At 35.0% G+C, this 13,279-nt stretch overlaps 1 protein-coding gene across 8 annotated transcripts; it reads right to left on the bottom strand.

Moving 5' to 3' along the window:
- Positions 1-523: 523 nt before the first annotated feature.
- On the bottom strand, positions 524-12,663 carry LOC117435045 (troponin T, fast skeletal muscle isoforms-like). Of its 8 annotated transcripts, XM_059003110.1 has the most exons (15): positions 12,538-12,663; positions 9,819-9,861; positions 9,294-9,307; positions 8,166-8,180; positions 7,389-7,430; positions 5,773-5,796; positions 4,569-4,587; positions 4,085-4,130; positions 3,619-3,735; positions 3,048-3,125; positions 2,562-2,675; positions 2,046-2,158; positions 1,659-1,749; positions 1,425-1,465; positions 524-887 (listed from the first exon to the last, which is right to left on the bottom strand). In XM_059003110.1, exons 2-15 carry the CDS (start codon positions 9,836-9,838, stop codon positions 851-853), a joined length of 771 nt encoding a protein of 256 aa, XP_058859093.1. In that variant the 5' UTR covers positions 9,839-9,861; positions 12,538-12,663; the 3' UTR covers positions 524-850. The 8 variants fall into 8 exon arrangements, with proteins under 8 accessions (XP_058859093.1, XP_033913816.1, XP_058859095.1 ...); XM_034057925.3 differs by lacking the exon at positions 5,773-5,796; XM_059003112.1 differs by lacking the exon at positions 7,389-7,430.
- Between the last annotated feature and the right edge of the window lie 616 nt (positions 12,664-13,279).

Raw genomic sequence — 13,279 nt, 5'->3', positions numbered from 1 at the left:
CGGTATTTATTTTGATATGAGTTTGGAGTCTAGGCTCATAAGATTCTTATTATGTAATATCCTAAGGATAATCAATGACTAATTAAAACCATTAATTCTGTGTATGCTCATGCATGACTATAAACACTCAATGGTGGGATATGTAGAACGTTTGTTCTATGTGATTTAAACTTGGAGTACAGGGACACCTTGTGGAACCATCTTGTATTGCAGATAAGTTTCCATTGAAAACGTGCCCTGGTACCCAATTACTTGCGCTGTGTTACACGGTCTGTTTACTGTATGTCCAAAAGGAGTAAATATGACCTACAACTCAGCAACTGATTGGGTAGCAAGAAACAAGGCATTTGTCATTATGTTATAATAAAAAAAAAACTGCATTGAATTAACCAACAATAAATAACGGAACCAAGAGATGGATCCTGAACACAAGAAATGAAGTGATAACATTGCTGGTTCACATAAAACATTTTTAAAACCTTGTCGATGAACTTATCAGTTCTTTAAACAAAATAAAAGAGCGTTGAGAAGGATTTTTATTGCGGTGCGAACAATCGTAGGTCTACAGACAGAAGTAGAATAGTCACACTTTATTTACAAAAAATGAGAACCACACAACAATCCAGGATGGCAGGGAACATGGGAACTACACTATGGCAATACATGTGGCTTTGTTGCGCTCGATACAACAGGAAACGGTGAATAAGACAGTCGTGTGAGTCGTTTCCATGTCCTGGATCTAGCTGTTGTCTGGATAGCTTTGGCCAGCATGGGTCCTGTAAGGCCACAGTCCAAGCTCCGAGCAGTGGGTTGGGTGCAAGCTTGGGCTGAAGGCTCGGAGTCAGGTCGCTTACTTTCTGCGGCGGGCAGCTGCGCCCTTCTTGCTGCTGTAATACGAAAGCAAATGAGAACCATGTGAGATTTTATTTCTGCTTTTAATAATGTAAGTGGCCCACTGTAAGCAATGTTTTCCAATAATATATGGGGCCATATCCGTGGAGCATTAGCGTGCAGAGGACTGTGTTGCAGTCTTATGCATTTATCAGTGTGCTGATGCTTTCTAAATATGCTCCAGTTGGATAAGGTAAGAGCATGTTTTGTGCATGCATTTGATATGCACAACCCTCCAACATGTAAATGAAAATGTAAATCAATTTTAAAATGTCTGTAAGTGCCACCAAAAAAAAAGAAAAAAAGACAAGAAATATAGTCCAGATGTTCTTGCAATCAAAGTGTATATGTATGGATGTATGATTTATGTTTTTGAGTGGGCACATTTATATTTACAGTGCTTCTACTGTGTTACCTCACATTTCTAACCATTACAAGAAATAACCTATAAACCTAAAGCGTTCTTTAGAGGATTATGTTAAGACTCCCCAGACATGCATCAGCCCCATGTTACTACCTAAGACTCTACTTACTGCTTCTGCAGCTCATCAATTCGGTTTCTGAGTGAGATCACCTGAAAACAACACAACATGAACATGTTTTAATTATGAAGAAGAATGTGTCCAGTTTGGGCTGGACCAGAAGGCTAACTGCAAAAAACGCCAGGTTTTTTTTTTTTTTTTTTTTTTACAAATCTTAATAAAACAAAAGTGAAACCAACAATTGAAATCAGGATGGTCACAGTTCTTTCGGCACAAAATACCCACCTCATACTTCTGCTTCTTCAGCTGCTCTCCATAGTCGAACTTCTCGGACTCCAAACTGTGCATCCACTCCCACAGTTCCTTAGCCTTCTCCCTGGGGTGAACATTTAAAACAATATGTTACTATGTGTACCCATCTTCTTGCTAGAAACTGTATTGGAATGGTTGGAATGTCATAAATCTTTTCTGACTGCACATAGCTGCTACTAAACCCTATATCACACACTGCTGTAATATATTTGCTTGTTGCTCTAATTAAAATTCTGCAATGATTAAAGGATTTTTGGCCAAGCCATTTTTCTCTTTTCCAGCTGTGTAATTTTCTATGTAATGTACATATCATACTATACAGTTTCTACATGTTTAATTATTAAATATATATTATTTTACTTCAGCTTATCTTCGTTGAGATGGTCAATGTTAAGAGGCTTGCGTCTGTCTGCCAGGATCTTCTTCTTCTTCTCCCTCTCAGTCTGCTTCTTGCCACCTCTCTTCTGGTCAGCCTGAATTTACCAGAATAAAAAAGTGTTCACAAATCAAAATATACAGCCCCAAAAGACTGTCTATTGCATGAGAGAGCAAGAAAGGTTGAGGAACACTTTAAAAGGACTATCTGTTTTAGAAATGTATAAAGAATGACTGGTATTAAAAGCAAGATGCAGAGTATGGCACACTTTAAATGTACACTTTACTACAACAAGTGATAATAGCAAAAAACAAAAAGAAACCAAACCAAGTTGCTCTTTAAGTAGTAACTATAGTTATACAACTCATCCATTTCAATCAGTAGTATTTAATAATCTATCACATACTGTATGTAACAGAAAACATTGCACACTATCAAATAGCCTGACAATTGATTTTGTGCACATTACAGCATGACATTACAGCCTTTCCATAGTTTACCTTGGCCAGGTAGCTGCTGTACTGAGAGCCCATATTGCTCAGAGCCTTCTTCTTCTTCATGTCATCCTCAGCCATCCTCTTCATGCTGTCCTCCTCTCTCCTTGCCTTCTCCTCCTGCAGGGCACATTACAGATGGCTTGTTACACAAAGACAAGGAAACAACACAGATTAGTGTTGAAGAAATCTGCTAACGATTGCAGTGCCACTATGTAATTTCTGAGTGAGGGCCCGGATTGAATGGCAGGGTGAGCTTTTGAACACTAGAAGGAATCAAAGAAATCTATTACTTTTTGATTTACCTGAAGAAAAGGTATCTTCTCCAGTTACTATGGAAGTGTGGAGCATGTTAGATAGGTTCCATATTTAAACCAGCCAAAGGATGACTATTCTACAACATCTCATAATCCAATCTCTGTTTGGGTTGAAACTAAGTGAGGTGTGATATTGTTGCTTGAAAAAACAGCAGGCAGAGGATATCCCACTCACAGCCTGTCTCGCCTGGCGCTCCTTATCCTTCTCAGATCGGATTCTCTGCTGCTCGGCTCTTTCTGCTCTACGCTTTTCCTGTGGAGAGGAAACCCACATCAGTTAAGAGCTGGACAATCTGAAAAAGCTGTGTATACATGAAAAAGGCACACATGCAATGCATGCATGCTTCTACGTCAACGCGCATTAAATCAAACTGAAGTGATTGATTCCGACATGTCATAGGAAAAATAATCAGTAAAACCTGACCTTGACAGTCAGCAGTCGGCTGTGTTAAACAGGCAATTGGTTATTCATGTTGCCCTTTATACAAAGCTCAAGGACTGTCATCACATTTCAAGTGATGCAGTCATTAACCTACTGTATGCTAGATGTTCTCAAATTGGGAGAATATATTACTGTAACAGTGGCCTAATAATGTTTTTTCTTTTTAAAAAAAAAAAAAGAAAAAACATTTATAAACGGATATGATACACAAGAACACAGTGCAATCTTGTTCCACGTACAATAGGAACATGTTGACTAGCAACAGCATTGGAAAGTGATGTGGCCACAGTTACCAGACACTTACAATTCTATCCTTGAGAGCGATGAGCTCCTCTTCCTCTTTCTTCCTGTGCTCAAAGTGAGCATCAATCAGGGCCTGCAGCTCGTTCAGGTCCTTGTTCTGACGTTTCTTATGGATGTCCTGTACGGGGCAGAAGGAGAGGTGTAGAAACCCTCTTTATATATATTACATAGCTAATATATTGATGCCTGATTTTCATTTCTAGCACATTTTTTGACCCTACAGTAAAAATATCAACCCGCAGTAAATGTGATAAAAAAGATTTTGATTAAAAGTTTATCAAAAGCCCAACAAATAATAAAACAACCAAACTAAATTGCACTCAATTTGTTTTTCATACATTTGAAAAATCAAATAATTTTAGAACTTGCTCTATAATGCTTTAATAGTATTATTTTACATAATCATCTACAAAGACCAGATTATCACTTCAAAAAAAACATCAGTCAAATAATTGTACAGAACTTACATCAAAGTCGACTTTTTCACCATCTGGGATCTTAGGGGCAGCCAATCTGTTTATGATTATAAAACAGTTTAATGATGTGGCTATCCTCAATGTGTATTGTCATTTTGTATGTTGCTAGCAGAAGCTTACAGATCTTGCATTGAATTTGAGGCAAATCATTTTAAAATAGAACTTAAACAATGGCATGCAATATACAGTTTATGAAAGTTTTTGGTTTCAGAAAGTTCATTGCAATATAAAATAATGCTTAAAAGTTTTTAAAAAATGTATCATAGATTGTCCATTATAATTTCAAAGGGGGCCCAAGCAGTAGCACTATATAATACATTATTTCATATGTCATTTTTCAGATCAGGTTTCATCAACGTTTGCATAACTAGACTATTACAATACTTATTGCAATAACTATACATAGTAATGCTGTTAGAAATACATATATTTACTATTTTAGTAGTAGAGTTTCATGTTTATTGTTTTTACTTACTTGGGCTTTGGCTTCTCCTCTATAATATACAAATAAAATAAAAAAGGGACAATGACATTTAACAAAGTTAATACAAGCCTACCAATCTGTCAGACTGCAAACAAAAATGTACAGAGACTTCAAAAACCTCAGTTCATTACATTTTCACATGTTTTAGTTTGAGAGTAAATTAAAGTAAACACAAACTGAAGTGTTTAGTAGATCCATTTATAAGATATGTATCTATATCTTCTACTGTCAAAAAGAAGATGTTATTTATTTTACTATTGTTAGTGTAAAAGTATTCTGAAACACTGAAAAACAAGTTATAGTAAATAAACTGGAATATACATTTATAAAAATCACACGTGTGCAAAAAAGGTTTAAAATATCACAGTGTATATTAATAAATGTGTTAGTCATGTTTTAGACGTGTTTAAAAACTACTGTAAAGCAAATATTATATATTTTATTTTTATATAATATACATTTTAAAGAAACATTATCCTTTATTATGTAGCTTAATTGTACATCCAAATACCTACCAGTGCATCAAGATACACTAATACTGATAACGGTAAACATCAGCATACATAATACACAGCAGTTCAAAGGGCAATATTATTCATTTAAACAATTGAGGTCCAAATGGTAGTCCAAATACCGCCATCATTTAAATTATCAAAATAGAACTCACATGTACTGGAAATGCTGTTGTTTTATAAGATTGGTAGACAAAGGGACATCTTTCAATGATCTAAATAGTGGCACTTTTTAGATATGCCATTGTTTAAATCAATCCAACAGTTCCCAGCATACAAGTAAGGCCTTGTAAGAATGATGGATATTAAAATAGGATGTTGTTTCTTTAAACAATTAGACAGACACTGAGACCTGCCAAAATTTCAATGTAAGATATGTTTTCTTTCTATGTGGTGTAGTTTCTAAAATAATGATGATGTGAGGATACTATTCATTATATTGACTATCCCACTCAGTAACATGGGGCTGATGTCACAGATACAATATACACCTTGCCATTTATATCTGCATCGCAGCCTAGCTAGATCATAGAACACTGAAGCAATACGGCATCATGAAGCTGGGGTGGGATTAAGAAATCAACTCTTCAGAAAAATTTTGGCTTGACCCACTCCCACCACCCACCCCAATCCCCCACGAAAAAAAGGAAGGACAATTTTATCTTGCAGGGAATACAAACTACCATCATATTCTTCTTCTTCAGCGGCTTTGGAGTATGACATGCGAAGCAAAAGAAAAGCAAAGCAAAGATGAGCAATGTGATCAAACATAAGCCATGAAAGCATTTACAGTAATATTCTTTCACCCTTTGAATGTTCAATTTGAATGCCCTGCTGTTCACATTGATGATAAACTGCTTAATTATTCTTAAGAAATCATGATTATGCACAGCAAGTTATGTAATGTAATGTGTTTATGAGTACGGCATTAACTAATATCAGATCATTGTTCATAATAAAAACATACAGAAACATTTCTACATACTGGTACCTTCCTCTTCATAGAATTCTGGCTTGTGCATGCAGCAAACAATGAAAGCAAATGCAAAAGAGCAATTATTTCCTGAAGGAAAGCGGCTGTACTATATGTACCTGCACATAAGCTACACAGTTCATGGGCATAAGGCAAATTGACAAGCAAGGCAGATTCAGTAGAAACCTGGATTTATCTTTTAAACTTCAAAATCAAATGTTGACGCGCAATCTGTTAAAAAATGATACACTCAGGTTACACACTGAATCATTACCATGAAAAAGTACTATAAAATTATATCTCTTGTGTTGTATTGCATAATTTTTGGTATACTTTTTGCATATGGGAGAATGCGTTATTTATTTAAAATACTATTTACTAGGCTTCATTTCTTAAGTAGAAATCACTGGCTGAGAGCGAGAACATTGTAACTGCAGAACACCCAAAAATATAGAAACACCTGATGGTTGCTTTCTGTTTTGATATTAAAACTGTTTGAAAGTTACAATGTTGGTGCTCTCAGCCGGTGAGAGAAAGACTGCTACAATTATATATCAGTCTGGCACTGGGAGGGGGAGTTGGGGGGGGGGGTTAAGTATTAAAAAGCAGGCTTAGTGAAAAAGGCATATTGGTTTCAAATATTGCACAATCCACAAACGTAATAACTCCCGAAGTGAAATGTCACATGTCAGTAGAAAATACAAATCCAGTCATAAATGTAATAAAAATGTCAACTTGGATTAATCCTCCAGGTTTGTGGGTGTTCCACATTTTTTAAGATGCAGTTAAAAATGTTTGTGGAACTGTGATTAAGGATCTGTTGGAATGATGGATGATTGACACATTGGTGATTACTGTATTGGTAAAAGTGTATAGTAAGTGTGAGCATTTGAAGTGTGCAAATCATATGAATCATACATTTGTATTGAACTCTAAAACATTTTACTTCACGTGAAGTTGGTGTGACTTCTAAAGGATAAGCGATTGCATTTGAATCCCTGACACTTAGTATACAGTGCTACTTTTTCATTATTACCATTGTGGGTTGTGAAAAACACAGCAGTGACTTGTACTAAAGCATTTGAAGCAGCAATCACCTGGCTTTAGCACGTAAATGCTGTTTACAATGAAATACAAAGATATTAAAGCAGAGCTCTTCGTTGCATTACCCTACATTTCTGTTATGAAGAGGAGGTACTGTCAACTAAACTAAAACAAGTATTGGCTTTTACAATAAATGCACATTACAAAGCTTGAGATAAAATCTCTTATTTGGTTTGACGTTAAGTTTAGGCAAAGGGATGAATGAATACTCGGATGACATACCTTCCTCTGCATGTGCCTCCTCAACAGGCACTTCTTCGACGGCTATATGACATGCAGCACACAGCGAGAGACAGCAAGAAACAGAAAGTAAAGGGTTTTAATGCAAGGGGGTACGAAAACGAAAAAAAAAATGAATACGAAAAAATTCTGCAAACCGAGTCACAAAAAGGAATGGGAAATGATAATGTTTTTTTTTTTTTGTTCAGTCGTCAGGATGACTAAACTGATCAGTGATACTTGAAACTACTAAATTAGTGTGAATAAATGCAAACACTGATGAACTGGATGTTTTGTGATTTACTAGAGATAAAACTACATTAGCATGCATGTGTTTGTGATTTGATAAATAGACTCTATGCAAGGATAAGTTATCTTGAAATTAAAAAAAAAAAACGTAATGTCATGCTTCTTCAGTTTATGGGTTTTTATCTCTGTATAAAAACTGAGAGATGAACAGAGACAGAGACAAGAGATGAATAGGTGATACCTGTGCTTAAGTTTAGCTTTTCCATGTATTTGATATACTGTACATATTGCAAAAATGCTAATTGATACCTTGCAAACTGTTTTTTCATTTTACTTACAAAAACCTATGAACCATGGATAGTGATGGGATGAGAAGATGGTTTGGGGGCATGCAGTCAAAAAGAGTAATACGTCAAGATGCTGTTATGAGCAAGAGGTCCTTTTTAGGGTGAAGAGTAAACATGTCAATAAATAATTAGTATCAGAATGAGAGGATAGAAAGAGGGAAATCATGAGCGTGTTTTTTTTTACCTTCCTCTTCATATTCTTCATTTCCCGAAAAAAAGCAGTAAAATAGCAAAATTAAAAACGAGCGTTTTCTGTCTTTTACACGGTTTAATACAACACAAATGTGACAGAAGCATGGCAGCACATAAGCATTGCATGAATCGGGTCGACTGGAATTCATCTTTGTAACTGTCTGAAGATAGCAAGGCCTTAACAGTAAAGCCGTCAGGCTCTATTTAAAAAGGCATTGCCTCACGGTTTTAGTGTCAATTCTAAGACTGATTGCTAGCTTGCAGCAAGCACTGAGTGTACCAGCCGAATGGAGAGCTGTCTTGTACATAGTTGCAGGACTTGAGATTTTTTATTTGCATCAGTAAAAGAAAAAAACGATGTCATAGTTGTGGCATTCATGAAATGGAAAAAAAATGCTTGCATTTGTTGTATTAATACAATTGGACTCTTTTAGTATTTGTTTAGTTACATGTATTTAATATTTTCACTTGACAACTTTAATAATTTTAAAGAAATTGTGTCCTTTGTTCATTTTTTTAAATTAAATTATAATCAGCACCTGCAACTATATAATGAGACGCTGAGAGCATTTTTTTTCTACCAGTTATGGTTTGCTCCACTGAAACAGAAAGGTCATGTAGGGTAATAGTAATACAGTGTATGTTATTTCACAAAGGAGAAACAATCTATACAGTACAGAATACAAATCCCACTCAGGGCTAAAGTCAAACCTGAGTATATTATCGTCCATCATCATAAACTTTTCTATTCAGATGAACAAATAAATCAAATTATTAACACATTATTTAATAAGTTGAATTTAAAATACAACTGTAGTTAAACATTTAACAGTAAAATAAGTAATACACAGGTAAACCACTAAATGGTGCTGCAACACCTTCAGACAACTGGGTGTTGCAAATCACAGTACAATAAGTAGTACAATATGTAACAGAACAATGTACTTCAAAGGAAACCTTGAATTAACTGTACTTATAAGAAACTCATCTGAAAATGTCATGAATTTAATTTTGTTTAGCAAAATTATATATATATATATATATATATATATATATATATATATATATATATATATATATATATATATATATATATATATATTGAACTGCTGGTACTTACCCTCAGTTTGCTCACTTTAAAAAAAAAATAGAACAAAAAAAACGATTTAAGGTCATGATAGGCAAGATATAAGTAAATGCATGCTTTACTTGGAATGCAATTATGTTCACTCCATGCTCTATAACATTCGAAACATACTTGTAAAATATCTACCAAGAAAATGAATAATTTTTGCAGATCTATGTCCAAACTTTCCATTGCCTTAAACAATAGGAGTCTATACTCTTATATTATGTTGGATTTTAGAGCACACTACAACAGTTGAACTATATTTAAGTTATCACACAAACAATAATGCTTCTATTGACTAACACATTTTATATCGTTTATATGTAATTTGATATGATTACTGGATGTCTTGGTATACTTACTGTAGGGATAAGACTACAGTTCTATACTGTTTAAAGTATCTTACAGGACAGTATTGGGATCTTATAGGATAATTCATAAGGGTAATGTCTAGTATTCTGCATGCATGTGATGGTTTTAGGGAATTGTTTTAAATGAATATATTGTAATACTTACACTTCCTCTGTGTCAGACATGTTGACAGTGGACCTTTACGCACCTACGGGACAATGGAGAGGAGAAACGCACAATGAAAGGCAGAGCGCTGGACTGTACACTGATCTAAATATAAATTAAGCGGTGTTGAAAAGCCCTTGAGAAAAACGAGTCTCCTCCCCTTGACTTGATAGGCTGCGAGTTACATGCGACGCAAAGAACTCCGTATACAACAATTCACATTCAAGCAGAGGGATTAGATATTTTTTTTCCAAGAATACATTTTGATGCACCTGTTGTGCACAGCTTCAAGCACTAGGACACATCACCTCACTTTCAATAGATTCACAATAATGTTTTAGGAGTGGACTACAATAGTACTAGCCTTTGGAATTTGAAACTTTCACTAATGTAATTCTAGAATGAGCTTTGATTTGATACTCTGCCATTCCACAAACTACAGAATAGAGCTTGCATTGCAAATTACAATTCTACTGCATCACTTTTATTATTAGACACAGAAGGTCACACGAAATGCAAGACTCCCAGCTTTGGTCCAGACGATACCTGAGAAGCGCAGAGCTCAGAATTATGTGAAATAGTTCGGTGCACGTCAGAACGGTGCTTTTGGAAGCCAAGTGTTCATGTCTATTTCAAACAGCCGTAACATGAAGAACGCTATGTCAAGGTCTTCGCTCCCTATATGAACTTGTCGTACCATACGCATGACAGACAAGTAGCTTTTAAAAATATAATATGAATAGTTGGAATAATAATGTTTAAAAAAAAAAGAAAAAAAAAGAAATACAAGTGTAATACTAGTGTTTTACACTTTTTAGAGTAAACGGGGATCTTTGGTTTAGAAGTTCATGAAAAAATATATAATGGCAATATAGGAGAGCCTAGTAATATCATGGGTATCGGAATGCACACGGGCAGCTGGGAATGTCTTTCAGAATTAGCCAAGGCTCATATTCTCAGCTCGGGTTCTTGTTAGAATAGTGTTCATGAGTTTCATTCCCTCGCCATATCTGGACATTCACAGTGAGAGGAGGCGTAAAAGGTTGCAGAGTGTTTGCAACCAGCCGATTGAATTATTCCTGTTTTATTTGCAATACAACTTTATCTGTCTTATAACAAATCTGTCAATATTTGGTGATAATGGGCTAAATAAAGTTTTTTTTCATGAAAATAAAAATCACAAATTATATATATATATATATATATATATATATATATATATATATATATATATATATATATATATATATATATATATATATATATAATTAATGTTGTTGATTACCTGCATCTTACAAATCAATCAAAAGAGTCGCCGTTTCTTGTGCTTCAGTTTCTATTAGGCCTAGTCGAGTCTTTTGATTTAATTGTAAACTGCAGATTATCAACAACATTAATTCCATACGAAAGCCATTCAAACATGATGTATTATTCACCTGTAATACAACCTCAAAGGTATGTCATAAATAAAGGCTAGAAAAGTATTAGACAGCTGTTAAACCCCAGGAACATATCCCGTCGAAACCAGCTTTTCGGCTAGCGCCATCATTTTCATTTTATTATCAGCTTCCACTGTGATTGTAAACATAGCCTACATATCAAAAATAATAGCCACGGGTTCAAGGAATCAGATCGCAAATCCCAGGCTTAAAACACAGGCCCGTAAAAAAAAAAAAAAAAATAGACATTTTATCTTGGATCATCAGCACACCCCAAAGTTTGTCACGAACTCATCCATCCGCTATCCACCGTCCAATAATGCAAATCGTGGTTTATTAACACGACTGTGGACCACCTCGCTCTGCTCACAAGGTACTAATACTAATCACGGTATGCTTTCATGAGGATAGGTAGGTAGATAGATAGATAGATAGATAGATAGATAGATAGATAGATAGATAGATAGATAGATAGATAGATAGATTTCACAAACTTTCCGAAATTAGCTAGTCATAAACTCTACAGCTTGGCATTGCCTACTGTTCGGGCAAACTGGCACAGATTCACAGATTCTAATATACACTATTTACAGATAGACCGAATGTTTACTGCAGTATACAGTGCTAAAGATGCACAATTTAAGCATGGGAAAACGCATGGTAATTTGCACAACAGGCAAAACTTTTTTTATGGGGACAAATGGCCCTGGGATTCAGGGTTCTTATTAGAATTGTCTGCAAGCAATGCATTAAGGATATTTTACAGTGTAGCTTTAGATATATTCTAAATACAATGTTCAAGGTTTCATTTCAACTTACACAGCAAGCACACAACACTTTACAATAGCACAGAGTGGTAAAGCATTACAGAAACAAAGTCACCCTATTGTATCATTGGAAAATAAAATAAACAGTTCCATTACTATTTAAAGCATAAAAAACAAACAAACAAACAAACAAAAAAAACAGTGGCCTGCATTGATATTTCTGCAAAATAATTATTGCATTATTACATTTTTAAATATTAAATGCTATTAGTTCTATACTGTAATCAACATTTTCAAACATATTAATATAGTTATTTATTTTCTTTGGGTCCCCTTAATTCAGAGTCACATGCAGTCTGGCAGATACCATGGGACCCTATCTCAGGTTAGCCTTGGTACTGTAGCCTACTTGGTCACTGCATATTCCAGTCTCTTTGGCAATCCTTGAAAGCTGTTCCCTGGGACACTATGCCAGTCCTGTAGACTCTTTGGACTGCTAAGGCTCTATCTTACCTGAGACAAGCTGAACGAAGTGAGCTCCCTGCTGGCCGAGACTGGCTGTGGGATCTGTAAACTTCCCAAGGTGATTAAGTCCTCCTGTTATAGTGAAATTTGATCTCCTGTCCAATCTGATTGGTAATAGCCCCTACAACGTGGGCTAGCTGGGAGAGGAGATGATGTCTAAGCAGCGGAGCTGAATAAGGACATGACTAGATTATACTTAGGAGGGAGGCACAAGTTTGGAGAGAAGCACCGGAGACTCATGTTGCTATATTTGCAAACAAACTAGGCAAGCAAAAATACAGAAGGCTTGGTGTAAGGGGTCTGCCATACAGGCAAGCAATAAGAGAGGCAATGTTTGGATGAAAATATATACTTATAGGGGGTTATTGTAGTATTCAAGTGTAATTTATAACAATACAAGCTGCTGTTGTATTTCCTCTTAACTCAATAAGCTGTGGCTAAAAGTTTTGCATCACCCTATAGAATTAACAAATTTTGCTTCATAAAGTCGAATGAAACCTGAATAATGTTAACATTATTAACATTATTTGTTAATTTCCAAATACCTAACAATATCATTTTGCGTATATGTTTGTGTGTGTGTATATATATATATATATATATATATATATATATATATATATATATATATATATACAGTATATCTATCTATTATATTCAAGGACTAAACAGACTGTATAAAAGGTGTGGCTGTTTTTCTGTTATTTCTGGCATCTTGTAAAAAAATATG

This window comes from Acipenser ruthenus, chromosome 28 (genome assembly GCF_902713425.1).
Source record: "Acipenser ruthenus chromosome 28, fAciRut3.2 maternal haplotype, whole genome shotgun sequence".
Taxonomy (NCBI): Eukaryota; Metazoa; Chordata; class Actinopteri; order Acipenseriformes; family Acipenseridae; genus Acipenser; species Acipenser ruthenus.
The sequence above is the reverse complement of the archived record's forward strand: the minus strand, read 5'-3'. Positions and strand labels throughout refer to the sequence as shown.

What these genes read in the sequence shown, in the direction of transcription:
- LOC117435045 (XM_059003110.1), bottom strand. Translation starts at nt 9,838, where the DNA reads ATGTCTGACACAGAGGAAGT. An exon ending in GGAGGCACATGCAGAGGAAG is followed by an intron (nt 5,797 to 7,388) that starts GTATGTCATCCG and finishes CATACTCCAAAG; the next exon opens with CCGCTGAAGAAGAAGAATAT. An exon ending in ACAGCAGCTACCTGGCCAAG is followed by an intron (nt 2,159 to 2,561) that starts GTAAACTATGGA and finishes TGGTAAATTCAG; the next exon opens with GCTGACCAGAAGAGAGGTGG.